The 14,513-nt window shown below is 40.0% G+C and overlaps 1 protein-coding gene across 1 annotated transcript in view; it reads left to right on the top strand.

The window, feature by feature from the left end:
* HHLA1 (HHLA1 neighbor of OC90) overlaps positions 1-1,923 on the top strand; it is a 51,271-nt gene extending 49,348 nt beyond the window's left edge. Inside the window, exons 16-17 of the mRNA XM_067530368.1 lie at positions 1,404-1,486; positions 1,797-1,923. Coding sequence (XP_067386469.1) covers positions 1,404-1,486; positions 1,797-1,840 — 127 coding nt within the window. The 3' untranslated portion in view covers positions 1,841-1,923. The remainder of the gene's footprint in view (positions 1-1,403; positions 1,487-1,796) is intronic.
* Positions 1,924-14,513: the final 12,590 nt, after the last annotated feature.

The following is a 14,513-nucleotide window of genomic DNA, read 5'->3' as shown; positions in this document are numbered from 1 at the left end:
CATCTCAGCACCCTTGTCATGCTACCTTCAGGTTGTTCGTCTGTTAAACTTTTCTGTTAAAAATAGCTCTTTAAAGTGCGCCTTGTGGGTCAGATTTTCAAAAGTATTCAGCATTGTCATGACAATGTGTAATAATAAAATGGCCATTGACTTCTCTGGGAGCAAACTTATGGAGATGTTAAGTGCTTTTAAAAAAATTCTACCCTAAATACCTAAATGTTTAAATAACTTTAGAGCTACTGATAAATACTAAAAATATAGACCCCTCAGTATTTTGATCACACCTCTGTATGAGTATGATAGTCCTGCATTGGTCTGTTCCCATGGATCCCTACTCCCGGAGAGGAATGTGGACAATAATATTTTAGACAAGAGTCTGCGTACTTGATCGATGGCCCTAAGTACTGTCAGTTTTGAAAGCTTAAGAATTTGAGAGGAAAAACTATCCCGAGCCAACTAAATCCAGAACTTCCTTATGTGAGATGGAAATATAGAAAGAAAGAAAAGACATTTAGACAATACCTTCCATTGTTGTTTACAGTGTTGTTGTAGTTCTGTTGGTACCAGGATATTAGAGAGACAAGGTGAGTGAGGTAATATCTTCTTTGGACCTATCTTTTGTTGGTGAAAGGGAAGAGCTTTCGAGCTACACAGAAAACTTGTCTCTTAGAAGTTGCTCCAATAAAAGATATTACCTCACCCACCTTGGATCTCTAGTTAGAAAATATGTCAGATTCCATTATGGGCCTAATCTAAAACCCATTGAAATTGACAGGAGTCTTTCAAAGGCCTTTAGATCAGGCCCTGTCTTCAAATCTGTCTGAAGCAAACCGTTGTAAGTGTCACTGGGCAAGCATCCCTAATGAAGTTGCACTTATAATATGGCTGATAGTGGGCTGATCTTCAGTTGGTGTTACTCAGCCCCATTGACTCCGTGGGATTTAATGTGTACAGATTAGGATTTATAGTCCGTTGCAAAAAAGAATATATGGAGCCAGCCCATTATATTGCATTCTTAGGATAAGAGTAAGGTTAGGCTAACTGTGTGTTTATCTTTGAAAGCACAAGTCTTGTAAGACTTACCTGAACTCAAAATAAAACAGCAGTCCTCAATTAATGACAGTTTTACTTAAGTAAACACTGGGAATTTGGCCCCAAATGGATAAATATTTTGGGACAGTATCTGATCTGACATCCACTGGGTTTGAATCATGGCTAATTCCATTCACTGCAGTGGAATTATTCCAGATTCATAGCAGCATAAGCAAGATCAGAATCCAGGCTTTTATATGCAGCATATGCTTTTTGTATATTAAAACTAGAACACTTACATGGTAAAATGTCTGTATAAAATCACAGTAGATGAAAGGATATTACTCCCCTAACTTTGACTAAATCTTTAGGTACTGTATTGAATACTATTCCTGGTTCTTGAAAAATGCAACTTACATCTGTGAAAGGGTCAAAAGAATGGCTTACTCACAAAGTAAGTAAACTTTCTGGTTATACTTTTCCATAGTCTATTAAATATGTTGTAGTCTATTAAATGTGGAGCTATGTCAATTTTCAGCATCTGAAAATCTGGCTCAGTAAAATTACAAAGGTGTATGGAGCCTCTCATGATCTAAACATCATAAACGAGAAGTTTTCCACTGAAAGATTAAGAATCTTTCAGGACTAGCTATTTTATTATGTTTTGGTTATGGAATAAATAAGATATAATTAAGATTACAATATGTTTTAGAAATTCTCCTTTTGAAATATGTTCTGAGTGTGATTTTCTTTTGTTCTTCCAGCATTAAAGCAAAAATGCCTTACAAACATCTGTAAATCTGTCTAAAGCACAGAGGGAATTTACTGCAAATGCGAAGAGTTCTGACAGTCTTTAGTAGTCTTTTTCCATTTTTCAATACAAGAAAAAATCAAATGGCTATATATGTTAGTTACAACTATTTCTATCAACCAGCAACTTTCTAGAGATTTTTTTTCCCTCCAAAGGATTGTATAAATGATGTATAAAACCAGGTGAATTTTAAACCCTAAATTTAACTGTACTGAAATATTTTTAAAAGATTTTTAAACTGTGCTTTATAAACAGCATCTATAAAGTTTATTAGTGTATGCAAGCAGCTTATTAGTTTTGTCTAAAGTTATATTAAAGAGGTCATAATAAAAATAAACACAAAATAATTTGAAATCAGACCTAAAAGAGCTCTCAGAGGTGACACTTGTTTACTATTTCATGAACTTGAGCATTTTAACATCGTTCAGTGTTCCAGATCAAGAGCCTTCCCTTATTCCACGCTTTAAACTGGGGAGCTGTGTTAGCAGGAGAATACAACCACTGCATCTTCTTCTATAAGAAATGCTTGTCCCTTCTGTGCTTTCACTGCTATGCTGCATCTATATCGGGGTGGCCAAACCGCAGCTCGCGAGCCGCATGTGGTTATTTTACAGCTAAAGTGCAGCTTGCAGTGCCCCCTACTTCCGTCCCCCACCCCTATTCTCTACCTACCAGACCGGAATGGAGAGAACTCAGAGCTTTGCCCTATGGTGTGGTGGTAGGGCTAGATCTGCCCTGTGAGGAGGATGGTTTCGGGGCTTCTGGCCCGTGGGAGGGGCCTGCTGGGGCTCAGGGCTTCTGCCCTGCAGGGTGCACCTGGCGGGGACACAGCCCTGTAGGGAGGAGGGTCTTGGGCTCAGGCGCACCCTGGCTCTTGAAGTTTGGAAGATTGTTGTATGCGGCTCAGAGGGTCAGTAAGTTTGGCCACCCCCGATCTATACTAACTCACGCCAATTCATGCCAAGTACTAAAAACTCCTGCCCTAAAAACTCCAGCTGCCTTCAATCCCTTTGTATACCTTCAGTGAACGAAAAGCAATAACAACAAAACCAAACCGCACAACACTTGTGTTACAATGTAAGACCTAACGCTGCTGTGAACCAACAGTATGTCATCCAACTATTCACATTTCAAACTGGGCAAAAAGATTTCCCATTACTGGGTACAAATTTAACCCAGATGTTTTAATAACGAGAAGAACATCACAACTGGGAATCATGGAGTATTCTAGAAGCATAACAAGGGTTTCTGGTGCTCCCCTTTCAAATGCTCACCATTGTATCTGGTGACGGGGTGCAAGTGCTAAGCTGTCAGTCTTCGCAAAGGATTGTAGGATGACATAAATTATAACCACAACACTTCATAACAGTCAGGCCATTAGAAAGAATAATGCTCGGTATGAGCCGGGTGTAAATCAGACTAGGAATAACAGCAATGTCATTTGTCATGGAGCTGGTCAGAAAATGTCAGAATTATGTCAGAAATTGCAAAACTAAAAAAACAAAAAATACCACCACTCACCGTTTTTAAAAGATCCCCACAGAAAAGAGAATATTTGGGGGGAGGGGGGGTTTAAAAACAGATATTTTTAGTTTGCAAAAATTTTCAATTTTCCGTTTCCCTCTCCTTCTCCCATTCTTTTCTTGGCGAATGGCAACATGGGAAAAAAAGGAATAAGGAGAGAAGTGTATGGAGAGAGAGAGACAATGAAAAAACAGAAAAATAGCAAACTGGAAAGCCATTTTTCAGTTTGGGGTTTTTTCCCTCCAGTTTTTCATTGAAAAACCAAAAGATTTCTAAAGGAACAAACATTGTCCGTGAAAAATTTCATTTTGAAAAGGGAACTGTTTTCTGTGGGGAAAATGCTTGCCAGAATTTTTTTTGACCATCTCTAGTTTGTGGCAATGATGCTTTTGTGGTTATTAGCAATTATGGCCTTGTACGCGTCTCCACTGTGAATATTAAGGATTGTGACAGGATACACACCATACAAAAATATGGGCTTTGTGAGAGAACCATAGCATGCTACATAGTTATGGGTGTCTTGTGAAATGATCGCTGATGACTAATGTTAACTGTCCTGAATCACAGCCAACCTGTTCGTAACAGTTCTTTGTGACCTACATGTAGTTTACCCAGGTGGGTCATGGAAACTGATGAAACAGAAAGAGAGTAAGAGAGGAATTACAAAAATAAGGGTCTCTGTATAAATGGACACACTGATTATACTCACAAGAGAACATTTTCCCAAACTGTAAAGGCCCAGAAGTCAGTCGCACTCAGCCTCTTGGTACATGTCTACGCAGCCCGTTGCAGCGAATCGCTGGGCTCGCACAATCATGCTAAAAATAGTCCTGTGGACAGCACTTTTAAGTTGTGGTTCAGGCTGGAGTTTAGGCTCTGAAGCCTACCCTGCTCCTCAGACTTCAGAGCCCCCAACTCCCGCCCGAGGCCAAAGGCCTATGCAGCAATTTTTGCATGGGAGCATGAGCTCTGGAAGCCCAGATCTGTTGGCCCAGGCTCAGAGGCTTGCTGCTGTGGGCTGTGTAGACCTACTTGGCGCACTCACATTTATAAGCATCAGGGCTGCAAATGTGTGATGACTTTTTTTTTTCTAATAAAAAAGCATGGCACAGTCATGGTAAAAGTCACTGGTTTAGTGGCTGTTCCATGACATCTGAGAAAAAAATGCCCTGGCAAATAAGGGGAGCACTCATCATCTGTGGCACCATCTTCCATTAAGCACCACAACTCCAATCCCAGCTCAAATGGGGAGGGGTTTGGGTGGAGGGGCTGGGGAGAGATCCTCTCCTGCCCCCGCATTCACCTGGGGCATGGGCGGCAGCAGCAGCTTATAGGGCTGGGCCTGCCTCCCCACCCTAGATCTTGTCACCTGGAACATCAGGTCTCAGTGCCGCTTAGGTTTGGCCCACCAGGCATATCATGACAGAGGAGCAACCAGGCCAAACCTGAGTGGCGCTGCCCCAGGAAAGGAAAATTGGGCCCAGGACAGGAGCCACCGCTGCGGAGTGAGTCACGGACAAATGGGAAAAATCATGCTAGCTGTCATCTTTTTCCTGTCATGAGAAACCTGCAGCCTTATTTATCAGTCACCAGCCTAGCGCTGTACAAAACTGAATACTTCCATTAGGGTCCCATAACAAGCCACCATCAAACATCATGCTGCTGCGCTGGCTGGAAACCCCAGCAGGAAGTGCCAGACCCTGTAGAGCGGTGGAAATGAAAACTTCTTAGTATCATGATATCACTGTAGGGGGCTTTACTCTGTTGCTGCGGCCTTATCAGTAGCACAATGGGCACATGTTTTGGGGGGAAAAAAATGTAAATGCTCCTTGTTTTGGTCAAGAAATCTTGAAATTGAAATTGGTTTTAACCAGTTCCAGTCTCTCTCTCTCCATTGATTATTCCATTATTCCTAATGATGTAGGCCAGATCTGTAACCCTTTCTAAGTACCTTTCGGGCCAGTCCAGCCTCTTCTGCCTCCCTGCACTAATATATTGGACCAGATGCTCAGCTGGCATAAATTAGCATATGTCCATTGATGTCCCCAGAACTATGCCAATTCACACCATAGGGTGACATGGCCCCTTGTGAATTGAAAACACCTCTTTTGGCTGCTGATTTCAAACTGTAGCGCCATCAGCCTCACGAGGAAACAATCGCCTTACTCCTAGCTTATTAAGACCACCCTAAAGAAGGTTTCCCTGACTCCTATTTCACAGTTAGCACAGAACCTACTGACAAAAGGGGTATCACCAGAGCTGGCCATAAGGCAGAAAATGCGAATTGGCAAATTAAGGTGAAGACAAGAGACTGGTGTCATGAATCCTAGTGCTAACTGCCTCCGCCTGGCAGACCTGTGTGTGTGCCTTGGCTGGTCTTGCTGTGTGCTTGAAGAGGTCAGGACTTTGCTTCAGTCCAGTCATTATGGTAGAAGAAGCCGCAGTCAAGAATGCTTTGCTTTTGGTTCTCATCCTCTGCTTTGTTTTGCTAGTGTGTCCCAGAGCAGTGTCAGTCTCTGAGCATCATGGGTATAAAGGGAGGCTTCTAGCGTAGCTGAGTCCTGATCTGTTATGGCCTTGTACATTGAGACCAAAGCCTCGAATTGGCACTGGGCCTGAACTGAGGGCTTGCAGTACAAGAGTGATGTGTTCTTGATGGCTCTCCTCACTGAGGAGACAAATTCTGCCTCCTAGGCAAACTGGAACTGCTGGTGTTGTCAGCCTGAACCTCCGATACAGTGACTTATTAAAGCCCCAAATGTGCAAAATAGCCCAAATCTGCAACTAGTTTTCACTAAAATTTTGCATCTGCAATGAACATCCGTTGTCCTTTGCCAATGGTGACTTTTAAGACTAACTGCAACTGGGATTGCTAAAAGGAATTCATATTAAATTAAGAGCAGGCCTGGTCCAGAGCCAATTGAAATCAGTGGATGCCTTCCTATTGATGCCCTTTGGCTTTGGATCAGACCCATAGAAATTAGATAAAGGCAGGGTTTTCAACACGGGTAGGATGCCAGTGCTTCTAATGCTGTATAATGTTTCATTTGTCTTTCATCATTGGTCACTACCTCTTATTAAGTTATTAAAGCCATAATCACATGACCCAGAGATTTGGTAGAAGAGGGACTACAGTGAAACAATTGTTATTTAATTACAGCAGCATAATATTAAGTCACCGCACAGCTCAGTGAATGCACCTGTAGAAAGCCTCTTAATATAGATCCTTTACATATCCAGGGCTATATTATTAAGCTATGCAGTAGGTATAGTGACCTGCTTATAAAAGGACTAATTAATAAATGTTGAAGTAGGGTTGACAAAGAAAGTGATCACATGGGTAAGGTATACGTCCAAGTGGGTATAAATCATTTACTACTGAGGCTGTTGAAATCCATTTGTCCTCCATCCAACTGCTTTTGAATAATATTCCTCAAGGTAAGCGCTTTTTCATATGCACTTTATTGTAAAGGAATTATACAGAAAGAGAAAACTAAGAAAAAAAAATATTTAAGGCAGTGAGGATGCAGAATAAAGAGCAGACAAAATGATTTAGGATATTTTACTAAACCAAAATCAGTTCCCCTGTTATAGTTATAGCCATCCATCTTCATAAAGCATTCATTACAAGAGAATTTAATAAACGAGCATGGCAACGTTCTGTTGGTGGGAAGCATTGTAAAGCCGGTATTTAGGGGGAAAGATCATGAACTGTAAATACGTGTATGCAAACTGAGAATTGAATGGTCATTTGCTTATCTGAAGAATCTGTAATGTCTGATTTAGAAAATTAAAACCTAGGATAAACCACAACTGGAGAGAGAGAGAGACTGATTTTGGTCTCCTATGCATCAGCAAAACTCCATTGACATCCGTCAAATCACTTCTCTTTGACACTGGTGTTAGTAAGAGAGTACTTAGACCTAGCCCTATATGCAGTGCAATTTACATAGTTTATGTAATTTACATAAATATGAAACTATTGGACATGCAACATCCATAGGGCTGTAAACATTACAGTCAATATTTGACTATCATAGGGCCAGCTCCTCAGGTGGTTTAACTGAAGTCAACAGAGTTATGCTGGTTTACACCAGTGGAAGATCTGGTCCATTCTACAATGTTTATTTATACTATGGTGACGAGATGGCACGTGTGAAAAATCGGGACCGGGCGCGGGATAATAGGCACCTGTATAAGAAAAAGCCCTGAATATTGGGACTGTCCCTATAAAATTGGGACATTTGGTCATCCTAATTTATACAATACTCCATATTTAAAAGAAGTGTAAATTATTGATTAAAAATATTAAAATTTACTGTAGAATCAAACCAAAACAAACTTCAAATTCACCATTTTCTTGACAATTATGGCTTCCTCATGAACAATATTTTGGAATAGTCCATTTGCTCACCTCAAATGGTCCTGTAGCAAATATAGATAATCAGTTTTAAATAGTCACGGTCTAAATCAAAATGTTGGGATGCTCCATGAGACTCATCTTTGCTATAATATGTGCATTGCACAAATGTTAAGGGATAACAGCATGTCACATCAAGATGAAATATGACCAGGCTACGTAAGTAGTTCAGTCACAACAAATGACCCGCCGATAACAAATGTCTTTTTCCTCTTACATTTAAGACATAAACACCCTCCATAACATTTTACTTAATTCACCAGGCAAGCGTTTCTGCTGTGTGACCCTTTCCATACTTTGGATTAAAACAATGATTGTAATTCTTCTGGTGAATATGTTGATGGTATTGTACAGTGGTAAGTGACTGCATATTTTTCTGTCTATTTAACATTTCCACCTAATACTGACCATTTCAAGTGGGCTAGTTTTTGAACAAAGTCTTTGGATTATTGCCCTGTCTCCTCAATAGAAGGTATTGAAAAAAGCATAATCATCAGCTTAGTGATAAAATGTGTTTCAGGCATTATAGGATTAGAGCAATGCAAGAAAACTTTTAAGTGGGTTTATAATGTAAATACAAATGGAAACCTCCCCTTCTCTCAGTGTTTTACTCATTAGAAAAACCCTACAAGCTAATTATATAAAAGGGTTCCAAAATATTTATGAATGTGTTTTAGTCTTTGGATAAATCCATATTATCCAAATACTCTGGGCCATTCAGTGAGTCCCATACATAGAATGAGGTTCAGCTAAACCATCTTCTTGAACTTTCAGCATGAATGTGATTCTCTTTGTTTTCGTAAGACTGTTTTGTTCTTGTCGCCATGTGTGGAAAGAGTTGCTCTACGTGCATGTTTCTCAAGTTCGAAAGAACTAACAGCACTCACACGGAGCCAAATTCTGCATTGACTTACTACACCAGCCTCAGTCCTCTGATTTCAAAGGGGTTGTTATGGCGGGAATTTCAGTGGAGAATTGAGCCGATACAAAACACAGACGAGTGCTATATTAATCAAGCTCAGTGTTAAGAGTTTAATATATCAATACCAGCCATCAAGAAGATCAATGTGTTCTATTTGCTAGTATCAGAGAATCTATATAATAAGATTGCAGGATTGTCCCTGTGTGTGTGTGTGACTCTGAACCCTAGAATGACTTTTCCACAAGAGCCTTAATTCAATATGAAATTCAAGGTTTGCTGGGCACCTAACGTCTTCTTAAACTCCTTCGAAAATCCTAGCCTACACACCCAGATTTGAACATTTTAATTAAATAAGAGTTGCAATACCGGGTCAGACCATGGTCCATCTTGCCCAGTATCCTGTCTCCAACAGTGATCCATACCAGAGCTTCAGGAGGCGTGTACAGAACAGGACACTACTGGAGTTATCGACTCCCAGCTATTGGTAGTCAGAGGTTTAAGATCGCCTCAAGCCTGACCACCCTAGCTAATAGCGATTGATGGACCATGAACATAACCAGTTGTTTTTTTAAACCCAGTTATACTTTTGGCCAGCACAACATTCCATGCAACGAGTTCCATAGCTAGCTGTGTATTGTGTGAAAAAGTACGTCCTCTGGTTTGTATTAAACCAGCAGCCTGTTCATTTAATTGCGTAACCCCTTGTTACCGTATTGTGGGAGAGAGTAAATAATACTTTGCTATTCAATTTTTCCATACCAGTCAGGATTTTAGAGACCTCTGTCATATCCTCCCTTAGTCAGCTCTCTTTCAATCTGAACAGCTCTAATCTTTTTAGTTTCTCCTCGTATGGAAGCCATTCCATATCCTTAATCACCTTTGTTGCCCTTCTATGAACCTTTTTCTGTTCCACTTTATTTTTTTTAGCTGCGGCAACCAGAACTGCATGGAATATTCAAGGTGTGGGTGCACCGTAGGTTTATATAGTGGCATTATGATATTTTCTGTCTTATTTTCTATCCCTTTCCTAATAGTTTCGGTTAGCCTTTTTGACAGCTGCTGTGCGCTGAGCAGAAGTTTTCAGAGTACTAGCCATGGTGACTCCAAGATCTCTTTCTTGGGTGATAACAGCTAATTTAGACCCCATTTTTCTGTGCATATAGCGAGGGGGTGGGTGGTTTGGGATTAATTTTTCCAACGTGTGTTACTTTACATTTATCAAAGTTGATTTTCACCTGCCATTTTGTTGCCCAGGAACCCCCTTTTGTGAGATCCCTTTGTAATTCCTTGTAGCCTGGTTTGGACATATCTTGAATAATTTTGCATCATCTGCAAACTTTGCCACTGTTTACCCCCTGTTTCCAGATCATTAAAGAATATGTTGAAGAGCAAAGGTCCTAGTACAAATCCATGGGGGATCACCTCTCTCCATCATGAAAGCTAACTATTTATTCCTACCCTTTGTTTTCTATCTTTCTGCCAGTTACTGATCCATGAGAGGACCTTTCCTCTTATCCCATGGCTACTTCATTTCCTTAAGAGCCTTTGGTGAGGGTTCTTGCCAAAGGCTTTCTAAAAAATCCAACTCCATTTTGGCCTACAGGTTTTCTGGTTTTGGAAAAGATTGTCTGCTTTGATTTTTCACTTACTGTTGTCGGATAAATTCAGTTGATCTCCAATTTCTGAGAGGGAAGCTAGGATTCGAGTGGGAGCGAGGTAGCTTTCAGAGAGGCTGCTGTTAGTTTGCTTGATGTACCTGATTTGTTGCACATTTGAGTACACAAGCCCAATTGAACTGGTCCAAAAAGTTTAGGGTGATTTTGACATAATTGTGCTACATTCTTTGTCCCACGTTAAGCAATCTGAAATAGCTGTGATTATAAACACACAAGCTGAGGGCCCACTCTGGACTTTGTTAAGGTAACACTTCCTGAAAGCATGATCAAAAGAGCAGCATCGGTTATATGATCTGAACACCACCTTTGGCTTGTAATAAAAATTGTAATGGAGGAAGGAGGCTTGTGAATAAGGCCTGGGACTGGGAACCATGAAGGCTGGCTTTATCACAGAATTTCCTGTGTGACAAAGGGCAAGTCACTGAAGCTCTCTCTGCCATCTATAAAATAGGACTGTTAATACCTGCTTCAAGTTTTCAGGTTTAATTCATTAATATTTGTAAAGCAAATGTTCCTTGGCTGGAAGGGAAAGTGCCATATACATCTGAAGTATTAGTATGAACACTCAAAGACATGAGGTTTGCCATTTAAGTCAATGATTTATCCAGAAAGTCTTCTCTCATGTTTTATTCATTCCTAATAAACAAATCTTTTCTTGCTGGTGTGATTCACATATAAAGTCCACAAGAGATTGCCATAGTTATCTTTTCAAATAAAAAAACATCCATTTGCTTTGAGAGTATTTTTGAACCCTTTTATTTACTTTTGCAACTTTCTGTGCAACTTAAATTTTGTTCATAAGAACATGCTCAGGAAATTGGAAATTATACAAAAAACCTTGTGCAAATACCCACAGTGAACACACTAATTCAGGAAATACTAGAGATTTCAGAGTCATTCCCTATACTTAAGAAGGAGAATATTACAGCTGGAGTGAACTTAAAATGCATTCACTTTACATTTATGTGGCTATATAATAAAACAAGGATGCATTCAGGAAGTGTTTGCATGGTCCTATTGAAAGCTGTTTACATGCTTGGAATTCATCTGATCAGGGTGGAGAAACACCACTGTTTAACTTGTGACCAGTCTCAAAGCATAAATGGCAGGTGAAAAAGAGGAAAGCAATGCTTGCAACAGGTAGTTCCTGAGCATCTGATGAGATAAATTATCTCTACATTGGTCCAGATGTTGCAATGAATTAAGAGTCAGTGTGGTTCTATGTGGGCACCTGTGTGGATCTCAATGTAGAATCAGTCAGGGCCTTTAACTATTCACTGAACAATTCAGAATAACTAAGTTCTATGACACTGAAAGCTTTCTGGGGCAGGACTGTCCTCTACGATGTGTTTGTTTAGCATGTAGCATAATGGGGCCTCAAGTCAGTGTGCTTCTGGATGCTGCTGGAATAGACATAAAATAACAAAGTAGTAAGAATATCATCATCTGCTTGGGGAAAAGGTTAAATTTATCAACTAAATTGTTCACTGCAAATCCTGTGCTCTTCTCGTATGTACTAAGGAGAATATGTGGGAGCTCCTCTCATATTTTGACTGTTATCTCATTTTATTAACAAACATTAGTTTCCAACTGGAAATCGGACATGTCATTACGGGTCAGAAAGAAAAGGAGAATCAAGTAATTAGTGAGGGTCTGACACTATGATATAACATCTCAAGTAGGCTGCAGCTATTCTTGTGCTAGTAATTGTTCAAAAGAATTAAGTCAACTAAGAAACATGTTGGAGCAATTCCCTCTCTTCTGGGTGTGTTTAGGAGTATTGTTCTTGCTCTGCATAAACCTTTTGTTTTCCAATTCAGAATCATGGATTTGGTTGGGGCTTTACAAAGAACTATACAACCCTTGGGTAGCCATAATCTGTTGACAGTCAATGGGAATTGCACACTTTGGAAAATGACAGCCTTGCAGTATTTGAGTGGGATTTTCAGCAATGCTTAAGTGATTTAGGCGCACACGTCCCATTGAAACTCAATGGGATTAGGTGCTTTTGAAAATTTTACCCACTGAGCCAGATCGTCAGCTGGTGCAAATCAGCAGAGACTACAACGGAGCTATGCTGATTTTACACCCGCTGTGAATGTGGCCCAATATGTAATTAACAGTAACAACATGCCATGGCAAAAGGATTGTGACCGTTGCAAAGGAGAGCAGGGCATATTCTGCAAATCAGTGATAGCTTTGCTTAAGTGAGGAGTGCAAGTCAGGGCCAAATATGTTTATGCATGAGCAGTATTAATGATACTCCTGCTAATGGGTTCGTTTCATTTCAGCTGGTGATCTGAATTCCTTGTAGTTGTCAAGGTTTCAGGGTGTTTCTTCTCTTTCCCTGCAAAGGTCACATTTTAGAAGTTTTTTCTGTTTGGAGAAAAGCAGCTGGCTACAGACAGAGCTGCTGCAAGGAATGGTAATCTTGCTGGGTCACTGTTTATTCAAATGCCTTGCCCTGGGCTCAAAGAAATACATGGAGCTCCTGGCACATTCGAGATTAGTACAGAAATAAAATAAGTGGCTCCAAGGTTCTCCTGTGTCCCCCTTCTTCCAAAACCTCAAGAAATTGATTGTACAGGATACACCTGCCCCAATCATAAAGGAGGATTCCTATTCTCTGAAAGGAAAGCATAAAACCCTTAAGCTCCTTGCTAATATATCTTAATTTCTCCCTGACCCTTTGTTTTGTTTTCTTTCTAAGGTTTTGGGTTTTATCCTGCTTTAAATCTGTTACACTAGCAAGCATCAGGATACTTATATTTTTAAGATAAGGAGGACTCAAAGGGAGGTCTTGCTTTATCACATAAGAATAGGCAACCATGATTTTTGAATGACGACGCCTGGGTCCTAAATCCATATGTAGGTACCCAAATAAAAGTGGCATAATTTTCAGAAGTGCTTAAGTGCCCAGCAGATTCCACTGACTTCAGATTTAACCATTTTCTGCTTTAACCCCCCTAAACTTCAGGTGGTAATCTGTATCTATTGAATAGAATAGAAGAGAATCAAAATCTGGGCTTGTTTTGGGAAGGAACCAGTGCCATTAAAGTTTAATGAGAGAATGATTAAAAAACCAAACCCATAAATTGCAAACAAGTTAGATGTCACTCAGTTGTATGGGAGACATCCTTAGACTTCCAGTGCAATCTGCAGAAGATGGAAAAACTGAATTAGAATCTCAAGTAAGAGTAAACAGCTTGAATTACTGTACTTTGTCCTTAAACATGCATCGTCATTTTGCTAATTTGATACTTGCCTTGGCTAGTTCACTCCATGGTCCAAATCAGGAACAGGGCACATAATGCAAAACCATAGCACAAGCATAGAAGTAAACTACTGTAAATAAACGACTACACACCAGTCTTGATCAAGAGCAGCTCAATGTCTTATATCTCTGGCCATCTCTAAGACTTATAGCCAGAAGTTTATTATCTGTAAAAGTCCACTCTTCACTGTTAATTCCCTATGAAACTCAGGATTATTTTAATAAAGCATGAAATTAGCCTTTCTGGCCATGCATTCAAAGAGGTTTATGAAAGTGCACAACTTTTCTATGATATGGTCCAGATCCTCTAAGATACCTAGATGCCTAACTCCCATTGATTTCAGTGGGAGCTAGGCACCTAAATATCTTTGAGGAGCTGGGTCTAAATACTTAAGATGGTACTCCTGCTTCTTATGATACAATAAGATTTGCTAGATGCCCCCATTATTTAGGCAATGAAATGTCTTTCCTGGCCCTTTTTCTGACTCTGAGCACTGTGACAGAAGCTGCCTTAATAAAATGGGTTGATTTCATAGTGCCAAGATTCCACATGATTTTTTGTCATCTCAGACTGGCCCTGGCACTGCAGATCCATCTTCCTATTCAAAATTTTGACTATGGCCACAACATACCGTGAATCTGCTTGTGGTGGGAAGGAAATCAATTGGCATTACCTGGCACCAGATTGTACTCTGGGAACAGCACGTTTCAAAAGAAAGGATTGAAGAAAATGAAAGTACTGCGTAAAATTTTCTAAAGTACCCAAGTTACTTCAAAACCTAAAGTCCATTTTCAAATGTAACTTGGGCACTTAAGAGTCTTCGTCTGATTGACTTTTACTGGGACCTAAGCTC

Source organism: Emydura macquarii, unplaced genomic scaffold, assembly GCF_026122565.2.
Source record: "Emydura macquarii macquarii isolate MOO-44397 ecotype Brisbane River unplaced genomic scaffold, CSIRO-AGI_Emac_v2 contig_369, whole genome shotgun sequence".
In the NCBI taxonomy this organism is placed as follows: Eukaryota; Metazoa; Chordata; order Testudines; family Chelidae; genus Emydura; species Emydura macquarii.
This window is presented reverse-complemented; position numbering and strand designations above follow the sequence as displayed.